Source organism: Myotis daubentonii, chromosome 3 (genome assembly GCF_963259705.1).
Source record: "Myotis daubentonii chromosome 3, mMyoDau2.1, whole genome shotgun sequence".
Lineage (NCBI taxonomy): Eukaryota > Metazoa > Chordata > Mammalia > Chiroptera > Vespertilionidae > Myotis > Myotis daubentonii.
Genome location: NC_081842.1, coordinates 208,497,160 through 208,520,687, shown reverse-complemented (window position 1 = coordinate 208,520,687; position 23,528 = coordinate 208,497,160). Strand labels below are relative to the sequence as shown.

The window sequence follows — 23,528 nt, the reverse complement described above, 5'->3', positions numbered from 1 at the left end:
ACCTGGTGAAAGAAATGGACTTACAGGTCCAAGAAGCTCGGAGAACCCCAAACAAAAGGAATCCAAAGAGGACCACACCAAGACACATCATAATTAAAATGCCAAGAGCAAAAGATAAAGAGAGAATCTTAAAAACAGCAAGAGAAAGAAACTCAGTTACCTACAAGGGAATACCCATACGACTGTCAGCTGATTTCTCAACAGAAACTTTGCAGGCCAGAAGGGAGTGGCAAGAAATATTCAAAGTGATGAATACCAAGAACCTACAACCAAGATTACTTTATCCAGCAAAGCTATCATTCAGAATTGAAGGTCAGATAAAGAGCTTCACAGATAAGGAAAAGCTAAAGGAGTTCATCACCACCAAACCAGGATTATATGAAATGCTGAAAGGTATCCTTTAAGAAGAGGAAGAGGAAGAAAAAGGTAAAGATACAAATTATGAACAACAAATATGCATCTATCAACAAGCGAATCTAAGAATCAAGTGAATAAATAATCTGATGAACAGAATGAACTGTTGATTATAATAGAATCAGGGACATAGAAAGGGAATGGACTGACTATTCTTGGGGGGGAAAGGGGTGTGGGAGATGTGGGAAGAGACTGGACAAAAATCGAGCACCTATGGATGAGGACAGTGGGTGGGGAGTGAGGGCGGAGGGTGGGGCGGGAACTGGGAGGAGGGGAGTTATGGGGGGGAAAAAAAAGGAACAAATGTAATAATCTGAACAATAAAGATTTAATTTAAAAAAAAATAAATAAAATATATTTTTATTGATTTTTTACAGAGAGGAAGGGAGAGAGATAGAGAGTCAGAAACATCGATGAGAGAGAAACATCAACCAGCTGCCTCCTGCACACTTCCCACTGGGGATGTGCCCGCAACCAAGGTACATGCCCTTGACCAGAATCGAACCTGGGACCTTTCAGTCCGCAGGCCGACGCTCTATCCACTGAGCCAAGCTGGTCTTGGCTGCTTTCTGAATTTTTAATCATGAGTATGTACTGATTTTAAAATCAGAAAAAAATAGACACGATTTTAGATTATAATAGGGTGTGCTGCTACAGGCTCCTACTGGCTGGTGAGAAGTGAGGCTAGTGCCTGGAAACGGGTTACGACGGGAGCATTTACACCACAGAAACTGGCAATTGTTACCAATGAGGGATTTTATTTTTCAGAGAGGTGGTGAAGAGCATGTCACTGTCTATGTGATACAATTCCAGTTGTTTTTAAAAAATGTTTCATGGAGCAAGAAGATCACAAGGAAATACATCAGAATGTTCATGATCATTGTCTCTCAGTGGTAGGGCTGTGGGACAAGAAGTAACTGGTTTTTGTTCTTTCCATTTTTCTGTATTTTTAACATTTTCTGTCACAAGCTTATTGGTGCTTTTATCATAGAAAAAATAGCTTTAATTAAAAATGGCAATTCTGTTCTTGATCTCAGAAAGTCCTGGCCCTGTGCGGACCAGCCAAGCCTTGCAGGGCTGAGGTCACAATTACTAGTAAGTCCCATTCCTCTGACCAACAGGTTTTGTTATCAACAAAAAGGATAAGGGTTGGCAGGACAGACAGGAATTTCCAGCCATCCATGATGGTGGGATGGAGATGCCCAGGGTTCCAACTCTATGGACTGTCCAGTCAGATGGGCTGGGCCCCAAACTATCCCACCTGTGGGAGTGTGTGGTAGCTGTGGGGTAAGGGGATGTGCCAACTGAACTGTGCATACTCAGGGGTCTCTGCCCCTTGGTCTGATCAGGATACGGTCACCAAGACACCAAGGCCTGCACTTGACCCAGAAGAGCCCTGACTCTCAGGGAAACAACAAAGACACAGTGAGAAGAGCAAGTGAACACTGACCCGTGGCCAGACAGCAAAGACCAGCTATGGGATGGACAGGGACTACTCTGTATAGGACCTTGTTTTGATGCCCTACAACTATGATTTTTGCCAGTCACATTACCCGTCACCAAAGAAAACACTGGCTGTGTTATTTTTGTCAGTAGTGGGGGTAGACAGACATTCCACAAATACCTATCCTTAGTCTGCAAGCACCCACAGTAGGTGTTCAGCCAGTGTTTGTGGACTAATGCCATAAACAATACGTGGGGTTTCTTCTCAGGAAGATGAAAAATTCTGAAGTCAGCATCGAGGAGAAAATCAAATATGATGAATATCATCCTTGAAAATCTTTTAAATCGCCCTTAAAACCCCATGACCTGGGCCCTTAGAAGATCACATGCAAGAATAAATTACTTTTGTTTTTCTTAGATGCTACACTGATGGCCTTTATTTTACTTTTTTTGAACTTGGAGCAGCCAGTGAAGGCCAAGGTCAAATTTGATGTGCCTGTGCCTATGTGTATGTGTTGTTCTCTTTCTCGTTTTTAAATGAGTCTGCAGTACAATAAAACGAGCATTTCTACTAGAGAGATGGATAGAGTGTCGCCGGAAGGCTGAGAACTAATTGTCTAATTATTCTGGAGCCAAGGAGAAGGAAAAGCATCTGGTTGAAGAAATCCTTTATAAAAAATAGAGCTATAGCACTGATTTCAGCCAGAAACTCCGAAGACTGTAGATCAAAGTTCACACACACACACACACACACACACACACACACACACACGAGATGGTCTCAGAATGGAGGATTCGAGGCAGGCCCAGTTTACTCCCCAATCCCCTCACCAGCAATTTGGGAGAGAAACCCATTCATTCCATACCTCTATCTGGAAGTTAAGTTGGAAGCCACTGGTAAATGCAGCATCTCAGGAGGTCTCCATGGCAACAGATCCAACAGAGAAGAACCCAGAGGGTTTTGGACAATCCCACTACAGACCAGAAGAAAAAGGGAATGTTGGCACAAAAAGTTTCCATCCCAGCCTCACTCAGCGATCTGGAGGATGGGCGGGGTGCTGGGGTGACCGGATGCCACCAGGGTGGGTACCCAGGCTCTATAACATTTTGTCCACCTTTATCATATGCCTTCTTCCCCGACTCACACTCTACTACAAGCTGCCATCATCTCTCTGGCAGGAGCCTCCACCCCAGTCTCCCACTTCTTTCTGCCCTCACCCCTAGCTATCCACCACACAGCACCCAGTCTGAAGTCAGATCACACCCCTTCTCTGCTACAAACCTCCGACTCCCTCCTCACCCCTGGGCCACGTGCAACCTGCCCTCCTTCTTCTGTCCCTTTCGCTCATTCTGCTCCAGCGACACCACCCTGGATCCCATCAGGCACATTCCCACCTCAAGGCCTTTGCCTTGGCTGTTCCCTCTGCTGGGTACACTGTTCCCCCAGATAACCACACGGCCAACTCCCTTACCTCCCTCCAGTCTTGGCTCAAATCTCACAGCTCACTGAAGCTACCCTGTCCCAGCCTCTCATCCCAGGCCCTTTCACCTGGCTCCTTCCTTGCTCCGGAACACACATTACTGTCTGACACACTATGTCATTTACTTGTTTATGTTTATGGCTTATTGTCTACCTCCCTCTGCCCACATGTAAGCACACAAACATTTGTTGAATGAATAGTGGTTTCCACTTGGGATAATTAAAAAATAATTCAAGAGGCAAATCTGCCTGGGAAGCCAGGGGGAGAAATGGCACCGTCTATAATGGTCCATTTGACTCCCTGGTTTTCAAACTGTTCCATAGGGCATCAAGGACTTCTCTCACTCCAGTGGGCAAGAGGAAATACAGTGGGGAGACCTCAACACCCTGCCTTCAAATGATAACCGTAAATAATTCCTGGGTGTCGACCTCAGAAAATTGACAGCAGGGTCTCAAAAAGGGTGTACAGCAGGGTGTACAAATACGTTCACAGCAGCATTATTAACAATAGCTGAAAGATGGGAGCAACCCAAGTGTCCATCAATGGATGAACGGGCAAACAAAATGTGTTCTATATATACAATGGAACATTATTCAGCCTTAAAAAAGGAAAGGACTTTCTGACATATTACAACATGGATACAATTTGAGGACATGTTGCTGAGTGGAATCAGCCAGTCACAAAAAAGACAAATACTCTATGATTCTACTTATATGAGGGACTCAGTCAAAATCAATAGGGGCAGGAAGTAGAATGGTGGTTACCACAGGCAGGAGGGAGGGGATGGGGAGTTGTTGTTTAATGGGTAGGGAGTCTCAAACCTGCAAGTTGAAAAGATCTGGAGATTGGTTGCACAACAATGTGAATATACCTAACGCTAACTACTGAATTATACACTTAAAAATTGGTTAAGACTGAGTTTTGTGCTCTGTGTATTTTAATCACAATTAAAATTAAAAAAAAATATATATATATATATTTATTGATTTCAGAGAGGAAGGGAGAAAGAGATAAAAACATCAATGATGAGCATCACTGATTGGCTGCCTCCTGCATGCCCCCTACTGGGAATCAAGCCCGCAACCCGGGCATGTGCCCTGACTGGGAATGGAACTGTGACCTCCTGGTTCATAGATCAATGCTCAACCACTAGGCCATGCTGGCCGGGCAATAACAATTAAATTTTTAAAATTAAAAATCATAACAGCAAATGCTTAGTAAATGTTAGTCATGTGTCACCTCTTTCCACACATCATCTTGTTTTCTCCTAAAAATCCTACAGTGTAGGTGTTATTATCTCCAGTTCACAGATGAAGACAAAGAGGCCCTGAGAAATGAAGGTCAAGGTCATGGGACATGTGATGTGGAATTTAGACTTGTGCCTGGGTCTTAGGCCTAAGGCAGCCATCTTAACTATGATGCTACATTGCTTCTCTTTGCCCAAGTGGCCAGAAAGATTTCAAACACAATTTGAAAACCACCAAATTAGATGTATCTCAGTAGCTCCCATCTGTCCACAGGCTAACATCTCATTTTTCAGCCAGCCCCAAGCATCTCTGTGATGGGCCTAACCTGCCTTTTCACCTTTATTTTCCTTTACTCCCCTTCTTCCAGCCAGCTGTGAGCCAAACTGAGCCAGCCACTGCTTCCAGCCCAAGCTGGGTTTCCCACCTCGGGCCTCAGCTCATGCTGTTTTTTCTGCATGTAGATCCTCATGTCCAAATGGTGCCCTTTTCCAAAAGCAGTCTAATAATAAAATCCGTGAATATTTCCAGTGGGTTTACTCTCATGACCCCATGTCAGCCTCTCAACAACCTTACGAGGAAGACTACCACTGTACCCATTTTACAGATGAGAAAACTGAGGCTCAGAGGTGCAGGCCGCACGGCTAGCCAGTGGCAGTACCAGGATGTATCCCCCAGGCTTGTGCGACTTCAAACCCAGGTTCTTCCCCACTTCACTGAAGGGGCGCAGGTACTGCCATGAGACTTCGCGGATTTGTCCAGCTAAAGTGGGGCCTGCCATCTCTGAAGCCCATGAGGCTTCGTCTGGGCCACCCCACCTCCTCTCGGGTTTAGTGACTGGTGGCTTCTGTGCCTGTTCCCATAACCGGGAGGGTCAGGGTGGCAGTGGATGATGCTGGGACATCTGGACTTCCCCCGACTCCCCAGCAGAGCTCTCTTGGTATTCATTTGGGTCTAAAATAGCAGGTACTACCACTTGCCCTCCCCCAGAGACAGGTGACTTTTCTTTATGGAATTTGCCACCACTTGATGACGGATTACAGCTCGTTGGTGGTCTGTCTCTCTCCCGAGAGGAAGCTCCATGAGGGCAGTGGCTTTTGTATCGTGTTCCCGGATGTATCCTGGAACAGTGCCTGGAGAGCAGGTGAAAGATCGAACGAATGAACACCTGCCCCCACAACTAAGAAATAACTTCAGCATTATTTTTTGCTGAAGAACAATACAGTTTTGTTTGTTTGTTTTGTTAATCCTCACCCAAGGATATTTTTTCCCCACTGATTTTTAGGGACAGTGGGAGAGAGAGGGAAAGAGAGAGAAACATGGGTGTGAGATAAATACATCAACTGGTCACCTTCTACACGAGTCCCGACCAGAGCCTGGGCTGGGGAAGAGCCTACAACCTAGATACATGCCCTTGATCAGAATCGAACCCGGGACCCTATGCTCTATACCAGGGGTCCTCAAACTACGGCCCGCGGGCCACATGCAAATACAAATATTGTATTTGTTTCTGTTTTGTTTTTTTACTTCAAAATAAGATATGTGCAGTGTGCATAGGAATTTGTTCATAGTTTTTTTTTAAACTATAGTCTGGCCCTCCAATGGTCTGAGGGACAGTGAACTGGCCCCCTGTTTAAAAAGTTGGAGGACCCCTGCTCTATACACTGAGTCAAAGCAGTTAGGGCAATACAGTTTTATATAAAGTGAGGTCCCTATATTTGCTCAAGAGCTACCCCTAAAGGTAGATTTCATTACTGAGCATCCCTCTAAGCGAACTTGGACCAGCCCCAGAAGGCCTGGGGGCTATGGCTAGGTGGAGTACAGGGTACAGGCAGAAATTACTCCTAGTGAAGACTCCATAAATCCACCTGAGCTAAACCTCCCACATATGTCCCTGGGACGTCTTGTGACCTGTGGTACTAGTGTAGTTTGGACTCAGATCTGAAGGATGAGGAGGTGTTAAGTAGGAAAAGTGAGACAGGGAGGAGGAGTGGTCTAGACGAGCATGGGCAAAGGCTCGGGGAGGAAGGGAGCCGTGTGCCTCAAGCACAGAGGGGCATTGATAACGTGCTCTGGGACAGGCTGGAGGAGGCCCAGCGTAGGTGGGGCCCAGGCTGTGTAGAGCCTTGTGGTCCATGCTAAGGCTTTTGTTCTTTACCCTAAGAAAATGCGCAGCTGCACAGGGTTTTACACAGAGGATGGTACAATCAGATCCGTCAGGCTGCCCAGTGGAGGGTAGTTAACTGGAAAGAGCATTGGCCCTAGCCAGTCTGGATCAGTGGATAGAGCGCCGGCCGGCGTGGACTGAAGGGTCCAGGGTTTGAATCTGGTCTAGAACACATACCTTGGTTGCAGGTTCCCCGGCCCTGGTTGGGGTGCATGCAGGAGGCAACCAATCGATGGGTCTCTCTCACATTGATGTTTCTCTTTGTCTCTCCCTCTCCCTTCCACTCTCTCTCAAAATCAATGGGAAAATATCCTTGGATAAGGATTAACAACAAAAACACAAACTATAAAAAATAATTTATAAAAAATAAAAAGAAAGTGGTTTGGACCCACTCCAGCCCCCCTCTGCCCACTATCCCACATCCAAGGCAGCGGTCCCCCATCTCATCTAAGGCCCCAGTTTACAACGTACAGCAGTCCTCTCAGGTCCCACATGTGCAGGCCCAGGTGGCTGAGCAACCACTGTCACCTGGTGGTACCAGGGCAGGGACAGCTGGGTTCAGGCGGATGAGAAATTCTGCAGGCTCAGACCTCGATAAGCTTCACACGCTGAGCTATTCACCTAGTCAGTCACCTGCGCCCCTCCGACTGCTCCTGGGCCTTAGGCCTAAAACGCAAAAAGGCTCCCCGAGCGGCAGACACTGCACAGGGCTCTTTGTGGCTCCTTCCGTCCTCATGACAACCTTGGAGACAGGCATTTTATAAATGAGGGCTCAGTGTCCAAGAGGACTCAGTGAAGAAGCCACAGAGCTGGGACCTGAGCCCACATCTGTCTGACGCTGCACGCAGGACTGTCAGGGTTGCAAATGCTACCGTCTGACTGTGATGTGAGCATTCCCCTTCTAGTGCGGGGCGGCCTCCTCGCCTGGAACTCAGCCACCCCCGTCGCTGCCTCTTACATCTTCTTACTGAGAGCGGAAACGGGTTACCCACGGCGCTCCTAGAGCCTCTAAAGCGACGCTCGCCAACCGGGGGTCCTCGGACCACTGGTGGTCCGTGAGGTCAGAGAGGTTGGTGACCGCTGCTCTACAGAAACACCCTAGCTTACACCTGACTTGACAGGGCCTCTGACACAGGCCACGCGTGGGATTGTGCTTCATATACCATTTAGGAGGCATTTCGACATAGTATCATCAGCTCTATGGAGTACTATGACCCCCACTGTATTCGAAAGCAAAGGCCCAGAGAGGTGGCGTGACACGATCACACAGCTAGGAAGTGGCAGTGCCAGGCTGCCAGGCGCTGAGGTTTGGTTTGGGGCTTCCTTTGGACCACTCCCTACACACCTAGCCCCCTCACCCCCAAACCCCTGGGAGTGGGGTGAAAGCTCAGGCTGGCAGAGCATCTCCAACAAGCAAGGGTCAAAGGCTCAGAGGGTGGGAGGCTGTGAGATTCCGTCTTTCTTTGTCCTCTTTACGTACTTCACAGAGTGGGAAGATTCCAATGGTCTCTCCTCTCTGCCCAGTCCCCCCTCCCCCCTACCCCCTCACTCTCCACTGAAGGGCAGTGTTCTATTCCACTCTCTGGGGTGTGCTTCTGGAGGGCAGCACTTGTCTTGTTCACTGCTGTATCCTCAGGGCCTAAAAAATGCACACACCAGCGCACAGTAGGTGCTCAATAAATATTTGCTGAATGAATGAATGGGTGGATACAGTGAAATGAACACTGGATTAGGGAAAGGAGAACTACCTGTGGGCTCCTACTCTGTCAGTAGTCTCTAGGCCAAGGCCCTGGCTCTAGCCTGGCTGTGCTCCTGACTCCCTGTGTGACCCAGGGCAGGGCAGAGAAGGGCACTGTGCAGGCCTACTCTGTGCCAGACACTGGGTCAGGCTGCAGGTTGGGGTAACCCAGGTTCTTATCCTGCTCTCCCTTGCTGTGTGGTCTTGGGGAAATCGCCCCATCTCTCTGAGCCTCAGTTTACTGAGCTGTAGAATCCACCCTAAAGTTAGGAGCAGCAATTCTTCCCTCCTCTAACAACAGAGGCTGGGTAAGGAGTCAGGCCGGCCTGTAACTCTAGGGGCCTGGGCTTTTCTGCAGCTTGCTGGTCTGCTATGGGCTGAGGCCACAGGGGCAAGGAAAGAGGGGGCGAGGGGTGCCGGGGGAGCTGCGTGGGAACAGGGAAGCCCAGGGATCCCAGGTGACCTTGAGCGAGTACCTTCTCCTCCCGGGACCAGAGCAGTGGCCTCACTCACCAAAGGAGGGGGCTGGGTGACCGCTAAGGGCTGGGAGCTGCGAGGCAGGAGCCGGCCCCAGCGCTCCGCCAAGCCTCAGTTTCCCCAGCTGCCTCCCCACGTGATTTCTAAGGGCACTTCCGGCTCGGAAGGAAAACAAGCAACAACCAGGCAGCCTCTTCTCAGGGCACTCCCGGTGGATCGGCGGCCCCGAGGGGCGGAGGGCGGGGCGGGGGGCAAAGGGCCGACGCTCCCGCGTGGGGCCCGGGGGTGGCGGCGGGGAGTGGCCGCGGCGGGACCTGGCCCCTTACCTGGACGCGAAGGCGGCGGCGGCGCGAAGGGGAAGGCGGCGCGGGCTCCTCCCGCCCGGCTCCTCCCCTGGCCCGGCCCCGCCGCCCCGCGCTGGCCCCGGCCGGTCCCGCCGCCCGCCCCGCGCGCCTGCCCGGCCGCCTGGGGGACGACGTGCGTGGGGAGCGGGGCCTCCCGGGCTCCAGTCCCACCCGGCTCGTCCCGCCGCCACCCGGACAGGGGTGCCGGCGTCAGGAAGTGACGGGCCAACCCCGGCGCGAAACTCGGGCTGTGGGTGCATTGCCCTGCGGGGTTGTCTGCAAAAGTGCTTGGGAGACGCTTAAGGAGGGGAGGGAGGGCTGAGCAGCGATTGGCTGGAAATCTTCCCAAGTAAATTATGGAAAATCAAATAACCAGCCACAGAAACACCCTCCCCGGGCACATGGACTTGGAAGATGACGGATGTTGAGATAGCCATGCGTTCGCTGATTTTTTCTTTCGGTTTCTCTAACGCTAACTTTCGTTCAGTCTTAGGACCTTTGCACTTGTGGTGCCCGTGCCTGGCACTCTGCCCCCAGACCTTCCTCTTCCTGCGTCTGTTTCCAGCTCTTCCCTGCAGTGTCCACTCAGGCTGGCATCTGTGAGTCTTCCCTAACCACCCAGCACACTCAGTCATTGATCACACGTTTTCTGAGCACCTACTATGTGCCAGGTACTGTTCTCTAAAGTGCAAGGGAATCACATACCAGGCTTCCAGTCCTGTTCTATTTAATCGTAGTATTTCTGACTCTGCGGAATTACCTTGTTCATTTTCAGTTTGCACTTCTTTATCTGCCATCCGCACTAGAATTTAAAAGCCCAGAGAATGGGGGTCTTGGCTGCCTTGTCCTCTATGTGCCCAGCCCCAGGGGCTGTGCCAGGCACCTGGTATGTGCTCAGAGTCATGAATGGATCTTATTCACTTAGTGACTATGCATTCTTATCATACCCATTCTACAGGACAGGAAACTGAGGCTCAGGTCTAGGCCATGCAGAGCCACAGAGCTAATGAGTGCCAGAGCAGAAGCATGAATCATTGCAGCTGCAAAGGCTGTTGCTCTTTCAGTGAAGACAGCCCAGTACCTTGAATGGAAAAGGCTGTGCATGGGGTCAGGGACCAGCTATCACGGTGGAATCTGTGACTCATGCATGCCTTGTAGAATGCTCTGGGTCTTCCTCTGTTCATCTCCTCACTGGCCAATCAGGACCAAGAATCGCTCTGCCTCCCTAGAGGGCTATTGTGAAGGTCAACTGGGTCAGTGGTGTGCACCCTTCAGGGGCACAAGGGCATAGGGGCATCTGAGCATGTGGGCCTTGTCAAGATAGGACATTAGTAACCCTATGGAAGCGCTGCCCACAGAAAGCCTCCAGCCAGCCCTCCTCTCAGTGTCTGGAGGCCCCTTCCAGCCAGATTGGCTTTGTGGAACCAGGCACCGTTCTGCACAATGTCTTGGCTTTGCCCTGTCTCTAATTCGGTTCGAGATCCTGTATTGAACATTCTTGTCTTTGGACATTGAACCCAGTTACAGCCATGCCCGCTGCCCACCCGGCACCCCAGTCACCCCCGCCAAATAGCACACAGGACCTAATCCATACCAGGCTGCCCGTCTGCCACTTGCCCTGCGCAGCCTGCCCCGAGGGCGCCTGGTGGACCCTCGTCCCTAGCAGGGCCTTCCGGGGAGGTTTATACGTCTCGTGTATGCCTTTGAAATTTTTGAGGTTTGGTGTTGGGCTTTGAAAATGTTACTTTCCTCATCTGGAAAAGTAGGGTGACTATGCCCCCCGCAAGGGTTGTTGTGAGGACTACATGAGGATGTACAGCTAACGGGCTCTGAGTGGTGTCTGGCGCACAGGACGCACGCAATAAAAATTAGGTGCTATTATTCTTGGTAAAAGATACTTCTTCTAAGATGTCACCTATCAACTCCTCCTAAAGGAATGTGGGGGTTGTGCTAGTCGCAGCGGTTCTCAACCTGTGGGTCGCGACCCCTTTGGGGGTGGAATGACCCTTTCACAGGGGTCGCCTAAGACCATCGGAAAACACATATATAATTACATATTGTTTTTGTGATTAATCACTATGCTTTAATTATGTTCAATTTGTAACAATGAAATTGGGGGTCACCACAACATGAGGAACTGTATTAAAGGGTTGCGGCGTTAGGAAGGTTGAGAACCACTGTGGTAGAGGAAGAAGCCTTTTCATAACTATGAACAAAACCGCCCAGAATTTATTGAGTAGCGGGTGAGGTTGTAGGCATTGCAGATACAGCAGGGGGAAAGCTAATGCTTGGGCCAAAATTGCCAGATTTAACAACAACAAAAAAACCCCACAAAAAACCAAAAAACCAGATTTTCAGATATACAACAAATAAATACTGTTTTAGTAGGAGTATGTCTTAATATTGCCAAGGACATGGTTCTACTAAATTTAATGAATATAAGTTATTCATTGTGTATCTGAAATTTAAATGTAACTGGTGTTCTATATTTTATCCAGCAACCCTACTTGGGCCCCACCCCCAGGGATTCTGAGTCTGCTGGTCTGGGGTTGGGCCGGGCATAGGTGTTGTTCACAAGTTCACAAGTTCACCGGGCATTCACATGTGTGCCTGGTGTCAGGAACCACTGGCGGAGGGCCTGTCTATACATTTTATTCTGCATGAGATGGTCAGTTGTGGAGGGTTGGGGGCAGTGATGTGACATGATCTCATCTTTCAAAAGGATCTCACTGGTTCTTTGTGGAGGTCAAAGGGTTAAGAGTAGACACAGGTAACCAGTTAGGAAGCTGTCGTAATAGTCCAGGCCAGGAAGGGGCCTGGGTTTGTTGAGCGCCTACTATGGGCTAAGCACAGTAAGAGCATATAATGGAGACATAGGTTCTTGGGTTCTGCCCAGACCTACCCAGTGTAGAATTTCTTGGGGGGTATGGAAGCCTAGGAATTTATACTTTTAACAAGTTTCCCTGGGAAAAGAAGAAGAAACAATAACAACAACAAGTTCCTTTGGTGAGTCCGGTGAATAATCAGATTTAGAGTAACTAAACGATTGGATTCTATTGTTTCAGAAATTATAGAAATAACGTGAATACTGGTTATTCATGGTTAGCATTACCCTGTGGCTGGCTCTGCATGCTTTCCATACATACTTCATATCATTTAATCCTATGTCGTTTACACTATTATTAGTCCCATTTCACAGAGGAAGGAAGGAACTGAGGCTCAGAGAGGTTATATAACTGGCCAGGGTCACCGAGCTACAAGACGTTAGAGCCAGGATTTGATCCCAGATCTGGCTGATTCGGCTATCCTGCCCTCTCATAGGCTTAAACATCAATACAGGTTCAGAGATATTTATATGAGTTGCAAATAAAGGATACCCAGCAGGGAACGGCTCCTTTGCTCTGTCCCATAGATGTCCATCTTCCCAGGACATAGGTGGGGCCTGGCCTGGCCTGGGATTTTGTTGAATGGAACTGCATGCCCGGGCGATGTCACATGAAGGCAGCCCCACATCCCCTCCCACAGAGCATCGTTATGATGCCGTCATGATGAACTTGAGACTGAGTGACTCAGAAGATGGTTTATGGTCACTTCTTTCGTAAATGACGCGCAGAATAGACAGTGCTCCCATGGGGAGGGACTGGACACACCTTTAGAGGAAGGTCAGGGCGGAGGGTGTTGCAGATGGTTTGTGGTTGCCATGGATATTGTCGTTGCTGAGCAATCTCTTGTTTATGTTTCCAAGGCAACTTTGACCCCGAAGAACTTAACCTCTTCTTGTTCCTTGGACCATCAGCTGGAATTGGCTAAGCTACCTGGCAGGGGTTTGGGGTCAAAGCCATTTGGCTTAATATTTCCCTCCATTGTTCTTGGCTGTTAGGAGATTAGGACTTGTCTTATTTATCCTTTTGTCTTCTTGTCCTGAGATTTGCAAATATTAAGACTGTCCTGTTCCTCCCCACCGTGTCTGAGCCAGGAGACAGAAGTGGAGAGAAACAGTCTTCATGAAGGCCCAGGTCTTAGTTTCATCATTGCCAAGGCCAACAGGAACCTGTCTTTGTTCCCTGGCTCCCTGACTTGTGGCAGCTTGTTTGGGCGTTGGAAGGGCTGCAGGTCATGGTGGAATTTTTTAGAAACCAGGGACTTGGACAGTTCCTGTATTGGTTCAGGAATATTGGTTGCAAGCAACAGAAACAGATTCTGGCTATCTAAAGAAAAATAGTAATTGTAAAGAAGAAACCTGAGTGTTCACTGAGTCAACCAGTGGCTCAAGGACCAGAGCTGTGGAGCCCATCTGGTCTGCTGCTGCTGCTGCCACTGTCCAACTTGCATCCCTCCATCACTTACCCCACCCCACCCCCACCTGCCCCACCCCACCCCACCCTATTCATTACTAGCCTCAAGTTCTGGGAAAGATCATGTGACCTATATCATGTGACCACCTCAGGAGAAATAGGAGGTGGGTAGAAGAAGGACCAAGAACCCCAGTTGGTGTGTTGGGAGAACTTCGATAAGATTAACCAGAGGGCAGTTTCCTTAGAAAGGGAAAAGGGGGAGTAGGGCAAGTGGAGGGGGGTGGCTGAATATAAGACAGTCAAGGGAAAGAAGAGAAGACAAGTGTCCCCTGTAGCTTGGTCCTCTTGGAGCAAACAAGCCCTTAAGGCGGGCAGTCAGGCGTCCCGAAGGACAAGCTGTGGGCCTCTCAATGCTGACACGCTGCAGACGGAAGCAGTGTGGAGCAGTGGGAAGTGCAGATACAGCGTTGAGGTCAGTGAGTTCAAGTTCTGGTACCTCACTCACTCGCTTGTGACCTTGGTCAAGTAAGTGCCTTAATGCCCTGGGTTTTAACTCTTTACTTTGTGAAATGGGGGTAATAAGTAATTGTCTTATGGCTGTTGCATAGATTAAAGATAAGTTAGGAATTGTGGATTCCGATTCCAACTCCATCTCTGATGTATTGGGCACATTTTTTGTGTGGAGGAATATCAGAGCTTCTATGAACTTCGGTTTCCCATCCACAGAATGGGAGAAGTGAGATCTAACTGGGGAGTCCAGCAGATGCAATTATGAGCCTGATATTGCCACTCACGTGCTTACAAGACTCTGGGCAAGTTCTTTAGCTTTAACTTGAAATAACGCAGCGAAGGGCATGGTGCAAACACAGGTCCTCTATTGGCTTCCTAGGGCTGCCATATAAGGTGTCACACCACCTTGTTTCTTAAACAACAGGAATGTATGGGCTCAACACTTCCGGAGGCTACAAGATCAAGGTGTGGGCCATGTGGGTTCCTGCTGAGAACTCTGTGGGAGAATCTGTTCCAGGCCTCTCTCCTGGCTCCTGGTGGCTTGCTGGCCACTGGTGGCTCTCCGTGGCTTCTGCTGCATCACCCTGGCCTCTGCCTTCATCGTCACATGGCATCCTCCCTGTGTGTCTTCACATTGTCCTCCCTCTGTGTGTGTCTGCCTCAGGGTCCAAATTTCCCCTTTTTATGAGGACACCAGTCATATCGTTTCAGGGCCCACCCCAATGACTTCATTTTAACTTGATCATCTCTGAAAAACCCTATTTCCAAAGGAGATCACATTCTGAGGTGGTGGGGTTAGGGCTTCAACCCAGCTTCTTTTAGTGGGTGGGGAGGACACAATTCAATCCATGACAGGCGCTTTGCACGTGTTAGTTTTCCTTCCTCATTGAAGTGCCCTGTCAATCAAGATTAAGTACCCTGATCACTGCTTGGAACAGAGCAGACACTCAATCAATATTTGTTGAATAAATAAATGCATGGATGGGCCTAAGATCTCATGGTGTTCTGAATTGTTCACAGTTCTCCACTGACCCAGTAAATAGTCCTCCTTTTAAAAGAGTGATCTCAAGATCTTCTGACAAGAATATAAAGTTCATACGAATGGCTCCAGGCAGTTTTAAGAGCAGAGATCTGATATCCCTTTGAATGTGCACTCTGCTGTTCCCACAGTCTGAGAACTTGCAGGACCGTCTTTCATTCCTGGAAAGGCTTTCCTTTGCCACAAAGAATTAATTGCTCTGGCAAAGGCTGGAACACTTCCTGCAGTTACTTACAAAGAGGTTCCCACCATGAACAGGTGCTGGAAGGTGAGATGAGAACACGGCGGTGGGTAATGGGGCAGGTAGGATCCTACAGCCCTCAGCCCCAGACACCCACTAAGTCAGGAAGCTATAACCAAGTGGGGGAATGCCATCTCTTCTTAATTCCTTTTAAAAAATACATATTTTTATTGATTTCAGAGAGGAAGGGAGAGGGATAGAGAGATAGAAACATCAATGATGAGAGAGAATCATTGATAGGCTATCTCCTGCTCGCTCCCCCCCCCCCCCCCCCCCGCCACCACTGGGAACCGAGCCCGCAACCCAGGCATATGCCCTTGACCGGAATCAAACCTGTGACCCTTTAGTCCGAAGGTTGATGCTCTATCCGCTGAGCCAAGCCTGCTAGGGCTCTTCTTAATTCCTCACCCTTCAGGCCAGGGGGCCCGCATACCTTGAGTGCTTATGATGGGCCGGAAATGCTCCTTTTGATACAGCAAAGTGACTCCAAGCCTACTCTCTGGAGTTGGGCCTCTGTAGTCCACTCTTGGCCCACTGCCTCGCTGTGTGCTCTCCAGCAAGTTACTTAACTTCTCTGTGTCTCAGTTATCCCTGTTTGTAATCTGGGGGTAATCATAGTATCTACCTCATAGCAGAGGTAATTTAGCACATGGAATATACTTCCCACAGTGCATTAGAATCGTGTTAGCCATGATTGTTTTCTTATATTTTGCTGAGGACATGGCTGCTGCTGAGGCTGGTCATGGGGAGGTTAATTCTAGTGGCCAGGTTTTAGTAAGATCGAATAAAATAGGAGGAGTCTGTTCTCAACGTGCTAGAACCCGACCCTCTCTCCTTGTTTTTTTTCATGTCTCTGCTTTCCCTCCTTACAATGTTGAATGCTCACCAAGGGTTATTTTGTTAATTCCTCCAGCAAGCCTTTGAAATAGGGATTGTAAGCTCTGTCTCATGGGTAAGGAACCTGAGACTCAGACAGGTAAGGTGACGTGTAGGTGCTGAAGCTAGAATTCAAGGCAGGTGTGTTTGATTGCAAGGCCGCAGATTGGGAGATGGGTCTGATGGGGGTGAAATTTGCCCGACCCTCCCTCCCCCCAATTCTTCATCCTTTGGACTTCCCCTTAGGACCTAAGCACAAAGTTCTCCACCAGATCACCTGCCCTGGACAATGTTTCCACTCTATCCTATCATCAAAGCCAGCCCCCTGAACAGGCCCCAGGAAACCCATTTACCCAAGGGGTCAATGATTAATGACAAAGGCCACCCATTAGGACAGAGGGTTCTCATCTGGGAGTGCTTTGAATTGTCATGGAAACCCTGGGAGGTGAGTGGTGTCCTCCCCAACTCCACAGGTGAACAAGCTAAGGCTCAGAGAAGTTCTGTAACTGGTCATACGCTAGGTCAGAACTTAGCTTTGAACCTTGGCCTGCCTCCCTGGTTTCTTCCACTCACACCCTTTTTCAACACCGCCTGTTTCCTCTGCAGGGCAGCCTGGGCTGATACTGGACTCTGGGGCTCTCTGTCCCCATATTGCAGGGGCCAGCAGGTCTTTGGGACCAGCTGGGCTTCCAGGGGAGTGCAGACAGCAGTGTCAGGACATCTTTGCTCAGGGGGACGGAGGGTACACTGGTTAGGGACCATGTAACAACAGAGCTCCCTGCAGGGGAGGCCGGGACTGGGTGGTAAAAGTCTGTAGGAAAGCCATCTCATTTGTATCATTCTCTTTTCTTTCTCTTTAGCATAGATAACAGGTTCTGGAATTCTCTGGCCTCTCTGAGTGCCTGGCCATTGGGATTTGGAGGCTCCTGAGCTTAGTCTTCTACTCTCCCTTGCAAGCCCACAAGTAGCCACCAGCTTCCTGGTTGTTTTGAAACTGCATGCAAAGGACGCAGCATGATGGAGCAGAAAGGGCTCTGAAAGTGGCCGCTGTGCAACCTGAGGCAGATGAATTTACCTCTCTGATCCTCAGTCTCCTCACCAGCAAATGATCTCTACTTGCATAGGTTATCATGAAGATTCAGCTAGATAATGCACATAGAGCAGTTTGGCAGGGCTTGGCACATAGTAAGCACTCAATAAACATGCACCCACCGTTATTAATGTAGACATGGTGCTGTCATTAACAACTGAAATCTTGGTGAAGATTTTCTTGTTGGTGGAGGGTCCAAGAACTAGGTGGAATAGGAATGGTGGTGAGTGGAGAGAGAATGTTCTTTGCCTACCCTACTGGCACGCATCCCAAAACACACAGGCCCAAGGCCAGCTCAGGAAATGACAAACAATTATTGTCACTAACTCCTCCTGGGGAGACAGGGTATTCCTTTCTTTTCTTCTTCTTCTTCTTCTTTTTTTCATCCTCACGCAAGGATTTTTTCATTGATTTTTAAGAGAGTGGAAGAGAGAGGGAAAGATAGAGAGACATATCAATGTGAGAGAAACACATCGATTGGTTGCCTCTTGCATGAGCCCTGACCAGGGCCCAGGCCAGGGAGGAGCCTGCAACCGAGGTACATGCCCTTGCCTGGAATTGAACCTGGGACCCTTCAGTCCACAGGCTGACACTCTATCCACTGAGCCAAACCAGCTAGGGTGAGACAGGATTCCACTTGGCCTTGTCTTAACGGTGTAGGCAACACATGCCCACATCCACTCACACATTCTCTGTCAGCACCAGGAGTCCACAAAGCCAATAGCGTGCGTGTCACCGAGTTACCCTGGAAGGACCTTATAAGAGAAAAAGAGAGGCACCCAGATTTCAAGAACAGCTAATTGCACCCACACTTGTATCTTGATCTCTCTTTGCATGAGGCCGCAGGGGATGTGGCCCGTGCACGTCCATTGTTTGGGGGCTCGGCAGTGCCCTGAGCTCCTGGGCTGCAGGGGTATTAGGAATATTCCAGTTCTATCAGCTCATTTTGGGGAAAGTGAAGCTCTGAGAGGCAGGACCTGGTTCAACAACACAGGGTCCACCCCTGTGCACCGGTGACAGAGTTCGCACCTCCCTCCCGACAAAGGAACTGTCAACCGTAGCGACAGGACAATGGATTGTGCTCGGGGAACCCATCTGAGGTCTCAAGTCTGCTTTCCTATTATGGCTTTGGAAGGAAATAGTGTGTCATCTCTCACCCTCCACTCCCCTGCACCCCCCGGGTCTCCCTGACTGAGGCTTGACCTGGGTGATGGTGCAAGGTCATTCCTCCATGCTACGGAGCAGAAATGACCGAGAAAAAACACAGGCGCCTGTCAGATGACTGCGACTCTCGGGGCGAGGTGGGAAAGTTGGGGTTATTGGAGAGGACCGCTGCATTTACGAGGCCTCTTATCTTTATGACAAATGCTCAAATGGAAAGCGAGATGCAATTGGAAAGAAAGCAGCACTGATGATTTCCAGTTCTGGAGTGTGGGGCAGTGCATCAGGTGGGCAGCTGGGCCGGCAGGGGGGAAGCCCTTGCAACTCCGAGATTCTCTGTTAAGTCAGGGCCAGAAGACACGGAACTGGGAAATTCTGGTCGGGATGCTGAGGGAAATTCCCAGAGCCGCCCGCATTCCCTCCCCACTCCCCAGCTCTGCCAACTAAACGTGGGGGCTCCTGCTGGCATCAGAAGTACCGCTTCTTCATACAAGTTCTCTCCTTCCATTCTTGGGGGGGAAGGATGGTGTGGCGACCCCATGGAAGACCCAAACTGCCGGGACCTTTGGCAAGGCGGGGTGGGCATGAGATGGGCAGCATTGGCGGGGACACAGGAGGACGTCCCGTGAGCTCTGACTTCCCAGGAGGGAAATTGTGTAGCAGCCAGAAATATGAGCAAACTACCCCAAACACAAAATCCCAGCCCCCAACCAAGCAATAAAATAAAACCAGCTGCATAAATTACAAAACAATAAAAGAGGAGTTCTGGTTCTATTGGTTCTTCAATACGTTAATATTGCACTACTTTCCTCAAGGTATAGAAAGAAAAACCCGGAGCACTGGAATCAGAGGAACAGGAGCCCCCCTTGTAGTGTTCAAGTCATTTGTGCCTCCTCCCCACTCCGAACAGCTTAGCCACACTGTCCCCGGGGCAGGCATAAGTCTATCCTCCAAGCACATAGTTCTGGATCCGAGACAGCATCTGGCTTTAGCTCGCAAGTCTGGCTGGCATTCCGTCTCCTGAGGGAGCAGCCTAACTTCACAGCCCCTTACCCTGTTCACTGGGAGAATATCGGGGCCGCAGAGGCTCAAGGTGCTGTGGGTGCCTGGACGGGGTGCACACAGGCAACGGAGGAGATCTCGCTGTGTTTCTGCTCCCCGCAGAAGAGGGTCCTGGGGCAGGGCCGGCCGCTGCCCTGGCTGCGGGGGTGACAGCAGAAGAGGGTGGCCACCAGCAGGGCCAGGGCGATGATGAAGGTGAGCGTCCACTGCATGATCCCGGGGTAGATGAAGGGCAGGATGAGGATGATGAGCAAGGCCAGCAGGAGCAGGTGTGCCACCAGGCGCCGGGCTGCCACGCGGTTGGCACTTGCCACGTCCTGCCCATCCTCTCCTGCCAAGCCGGGGTGCCCTGCTGTCAGGGCGGCGGGACTCACCAGCTCCTGAGGACAGAGCCACACTTCTGGGCACGGCCGGGCGAGCCGCCCCACCACGGCCTCCTGGTCACGCAGGCCGCAGATGAGGCCCCCGGGGACGGCGGTGGCCTTGCGGCACAGCGGGCAGGTGACGGACCAGGTGTCGTTCTGCGGGCACAGCAGGAGCTTCAGGCAGACAGCACAGAAGGAGTGCTGGCAGCCCAGCAGCTTGGGGAGTCGGGCACAGCTGTAGGGCTCCCGGCACACCAGGCACTCCAGGTCGGGACCCACGGAGCCGCGATGACCCCCGGCAGGGCCTGCGGTGTCCGTGGTGGTGGTGGCTCCTGCCGAGAGGGGCTGGGGCTGGTGCGGGGCTGGCTGCTGTGGGGCCTCAGTGCAGGCCATTCCGGACAGGGGAGCCGGCGGGACGCGGCAGCTCAGGGCCTGGGCATGGACAAGGTGCTGCGGGACCAAGTCTGACCTGAGGCGGCGTATCAAGCCTCCTTTTCCTCCTGTTGGGTGCCTGGTGATAATAGCCGTCTGGCACCGCTCTCCCAGGGCTGCTCAGCCTGTCTCTGGGCTTGTGTTGCCCTTCAATTATTATTATTTCTTTGCTAGAGTTAATCAGTAACCAGCAGGCCTGGAGACTTTGAATTACCTGATGGAAGGGCCAAAGTGGGCAGGGCCTATTAGTGAATCAGAACCGTCCAGCTGGGGCCAGGTGCCTCGGGGCAGGTGAATTCCCACCAGCACCGCCACCAGGCCACCCCTGGAGCCTTTTAACAGGCAGATCTCTAGCCCCCAAACCCAGAGACACACCCGGCAGGTCTGGATGGGGTCTGAGAATCTACAGGTGAACATTGTCGGTCTAACGCAGGTGGACTGGGGGCCCCGCTTTCAGAAGCACTCCCGCAGGCGGTCTCGGACTAAACCTTTTGGATGTCGGGATCCGTGGGGGCAAATGTGTGTTTGTGCTTTGAACACATTTATGAGCAGGCGGCCCATGAAAAAGAGAGATGGGAACGTGTTCTGAGAAGGTGGGTGAGGGAAGCCCAGCCGAACAGTCGGTTTACAGTTCCTGCTTCCCGAGCATCTCATCGGTGCCCTGCGATGCTCCTCACATACCTAAGGACAGGCACCATTAGGGGTGTGCTGGGCACATCACATTGCACAGAACAGCTGCCATTTATCTGGCCGTCTCTGAGGAAGCCCCCCGCCAGGGGTCCTATCTGCAGCCCCTGGAATCCTGGCCCAGTAGAAAGGAGGCCCCGGGGCTGGAAGCAGAGGCAGGCTGGGTCAGGGCAGGCCTGCTGGCTGCCTGCCAAGGGGCCTTCCATGGGGCAGGGATCTATTGGCGTCCAAAGTCGGGTTCCCAGCCTCTGGTGTCCAGGAACTCAATCTCATCAGTTTGTGTGTGGGCAATAAGCTCCCAGGAAGGTGACTCAAGTTAACAGGACTCCGTGGGACTGAGAGGCAAGCAGTGCGGCAGTTAAGAAAACGTAATCCCTTTACCTTGCCCTGAACGTCAGAGGGCGGGTGGGGTGGCACAATCCACTCCCTCAGACAATTGCTTCGCTCAGGACGAGCGGAGCGATTCTTTGCTGCTCAGGTCACCTGTTGAGAGCCACGCAGATTCTAGCTCTTCTGATCCAGCTCTTCCCCGCCCCAAGGGGCAGGCAGTGCCCTCTCGCTTCACCCTCCCCTGGACCCTCTGTCTCGGAAATCTAATTCTCCCCACCCCCCACCATGGCATCTCTTCTCCTTAGTCTTCAGTTTGACTGTCAGTTATTTCTTTCCATTCTGTTTCCCCCCAGATCAAGATGAAGGGGATCTCAGGTGGAGTGCTGGGCATCTGTTTTGCCCCCATGCCAAGCATCCGTGTTTCCTTCTACAGTGGCCTGAGTCCCCTTTGGGCAAACATTGCTCCCCACTGTCATTCTGTGTGGTTCCCGGTTCTGTGGAAGCGGGAGGTGACGTGAGGCAGGGAAGACCCATCAGCGTATTCTGTCCTGCGGCGATAGCCATTGGTTCAGACATAGGCATCTGATCTAAGCCGAGCCAATAAAATTCAATTCTGGGACTTGTGTTGGGTCTACTAAGAAATTTCTCTGCTTGATTTCCAAACTAGGGGATGGAACTCTGGAGCTGCCAGGACCACTGCATGCAAAGAAACCGCCTAAGAGTAAGGTCAGCGCGTGCACACACACACATAATAATAATAATAATAATAATAATAATAATAATAATAATAGAGAGGATTCAGAAAAAGGGCTGATGACATTGTTTTAATGCCCTGATCCAGCCATGCCTGAAGCCAGAGCTCTATCTTTGGCTTTTTTCCCGTTATATTAACCTCTAAAATCCACCCCAATATTTATTCTAGAGCCCGTGTCAGTTGGACTTCTGCCCCTTGCAGGGGAAATTGTAACATAGCAAGAGATGAAGAAGCCTTTATTTGCTGTCTGACTCAGGGTCAAACATCAACCAGACAACCAGCCTGCACGTGGCCAAGAGTGAGCCAGTGCCTGTGTGTCCCTGGACTAAAAGATACGGTTTCTCTTCTCTGCTTTGGCAGGCACTTTATAATGCTCCTTTCTGTTTGCTAAGCCCTGGGGGAAACTGGGCATAGGAAGAGAAAATATTTGTTGAGCTGCATTCATTTATACTGAGAAATAGAGATTCCAGTGGTCAATACGGTGACGTCAGCTTGGCCTGTGCCCCCTCTTCCGCTGGCCAGCACTATTGGAAGCCAAATAATCAGGAAGATAGCTGGGTGAGGTCCAAGTCAGACCAAGGGCAGTTACTTTGGGTTAGTGTCTAAAGAATAACCGTGTGAAATTGTTGGGAAAAGACAGTGAAGAAAATACATTGATTATAACCATCCAAATATTACAGAAATACATTAAGTGGAATGCGAACGTTTCTTTGAGAAAGTTCCATTCCCTGAGGAACGACGGCTTTTAACAGCCTGATCCTTCATGTGGCCCCATCCTACCACCTTGGGACACCACTTTGTCCCTTCCAGGTGCCTGGGCTTAACTGGCTTTATAGCTGGATATCTGGCTCCTGTCACTTTACTAGTTGGGTGGCCTTGGGGGAGTCATTTCCATCTCATTGAGGCTCCGTTTTTAAATTTGATAAAACGGAGACAAATACACTGTAGGGAATTGTGGGAGATTACTTAACCCTGCACCTCCATCCAGACCTGCTCAGGGGAGCTCAGTAATGTATGCACCTGGCTTTGTAAGTGACCTCAATGTAATTGATCCCTGCAGGGACACGAGATAAGACACTTTGGTGATCTGCTCTTCCAGTACTTTTTTTTTCTTTAAAAAAATTAAATTTATCTTTATTGTTGAAAGTATTACAGATGTGCCCCTTTTTCTCCATTGACTCTGCCCCCACCCCCGAACCCTCAGTGCTTCTTAAAGAGCAGTGAGTGTGGGCAGGATCTGGGGCACAGCCTGGAGCAGGTCTGCCCTCAGGGAAGTACACCCTGTCTCCTGAGCCTGAAAATGTTGAATTCATTTAGATTCCTCATTCTTGTCTGTGTTATATTTGTGCTTGCTGTAACATTATAATTCAAAAACTCC

At 50.2% G+C, this 23,528-nt stretch overlaps 2 protein-coding genes across 11 annotated transcripts in view; both read right to left on the bottom strand.

The window, feature by feature from the left end:
• TMCO4 (transmembrane and coiled-coil domains 4) overlaps nucleotides 1-9,511 on the bottom strand; it is an 87,305-nt gene extending 77,794 nt beyond the window's left edge. For 3 of the 10 annotated variants that reach the window (XM_059690987.1, XM_059690990.1, XM_059690991.1), the window contains exons 1-2: nucleotides 9,291-9,508; nucleotides 2,724-2,831 (exon numbers count right to left, since the gene is read on the bottom strand). The gene's annotated coding sequence lies outside the window, so the exon portion shown is untranslated. Of the gene's footprint in view, nucleotides 1-2,723; nucleotides 2,832-8,290; nucleotides 8,318-9,290 lie in introns of those variants that run through there. The other 7 variants (XM_059690981.1, XM_059690988.1, XM_059690989.1 and 4 more) reach the window with 6 other exon arrangements.
• Nucleotides 9,512-17,796: 8,285 nt separating this feature from the next.
• Nucleotides 17,797-20,521, bottom strand: RNF186 (ring finger protein 186). The gene has a single exon (XM_059690980.1). The coding sequence runs from the start codon at nucleotides 20,338-20,340 to the stop codon at nucleotides 19,609-19,611; it is 732 nt and encodes a 243-aa protein (XP_059546963.1). The 5' UTR covers nucleotides 20,341-20,521; the 3' UTR covers nucleotides 17,797-19,608.
• Nucleotides 20,522-23,528: the final 3,007 nt, after the last annotated feature.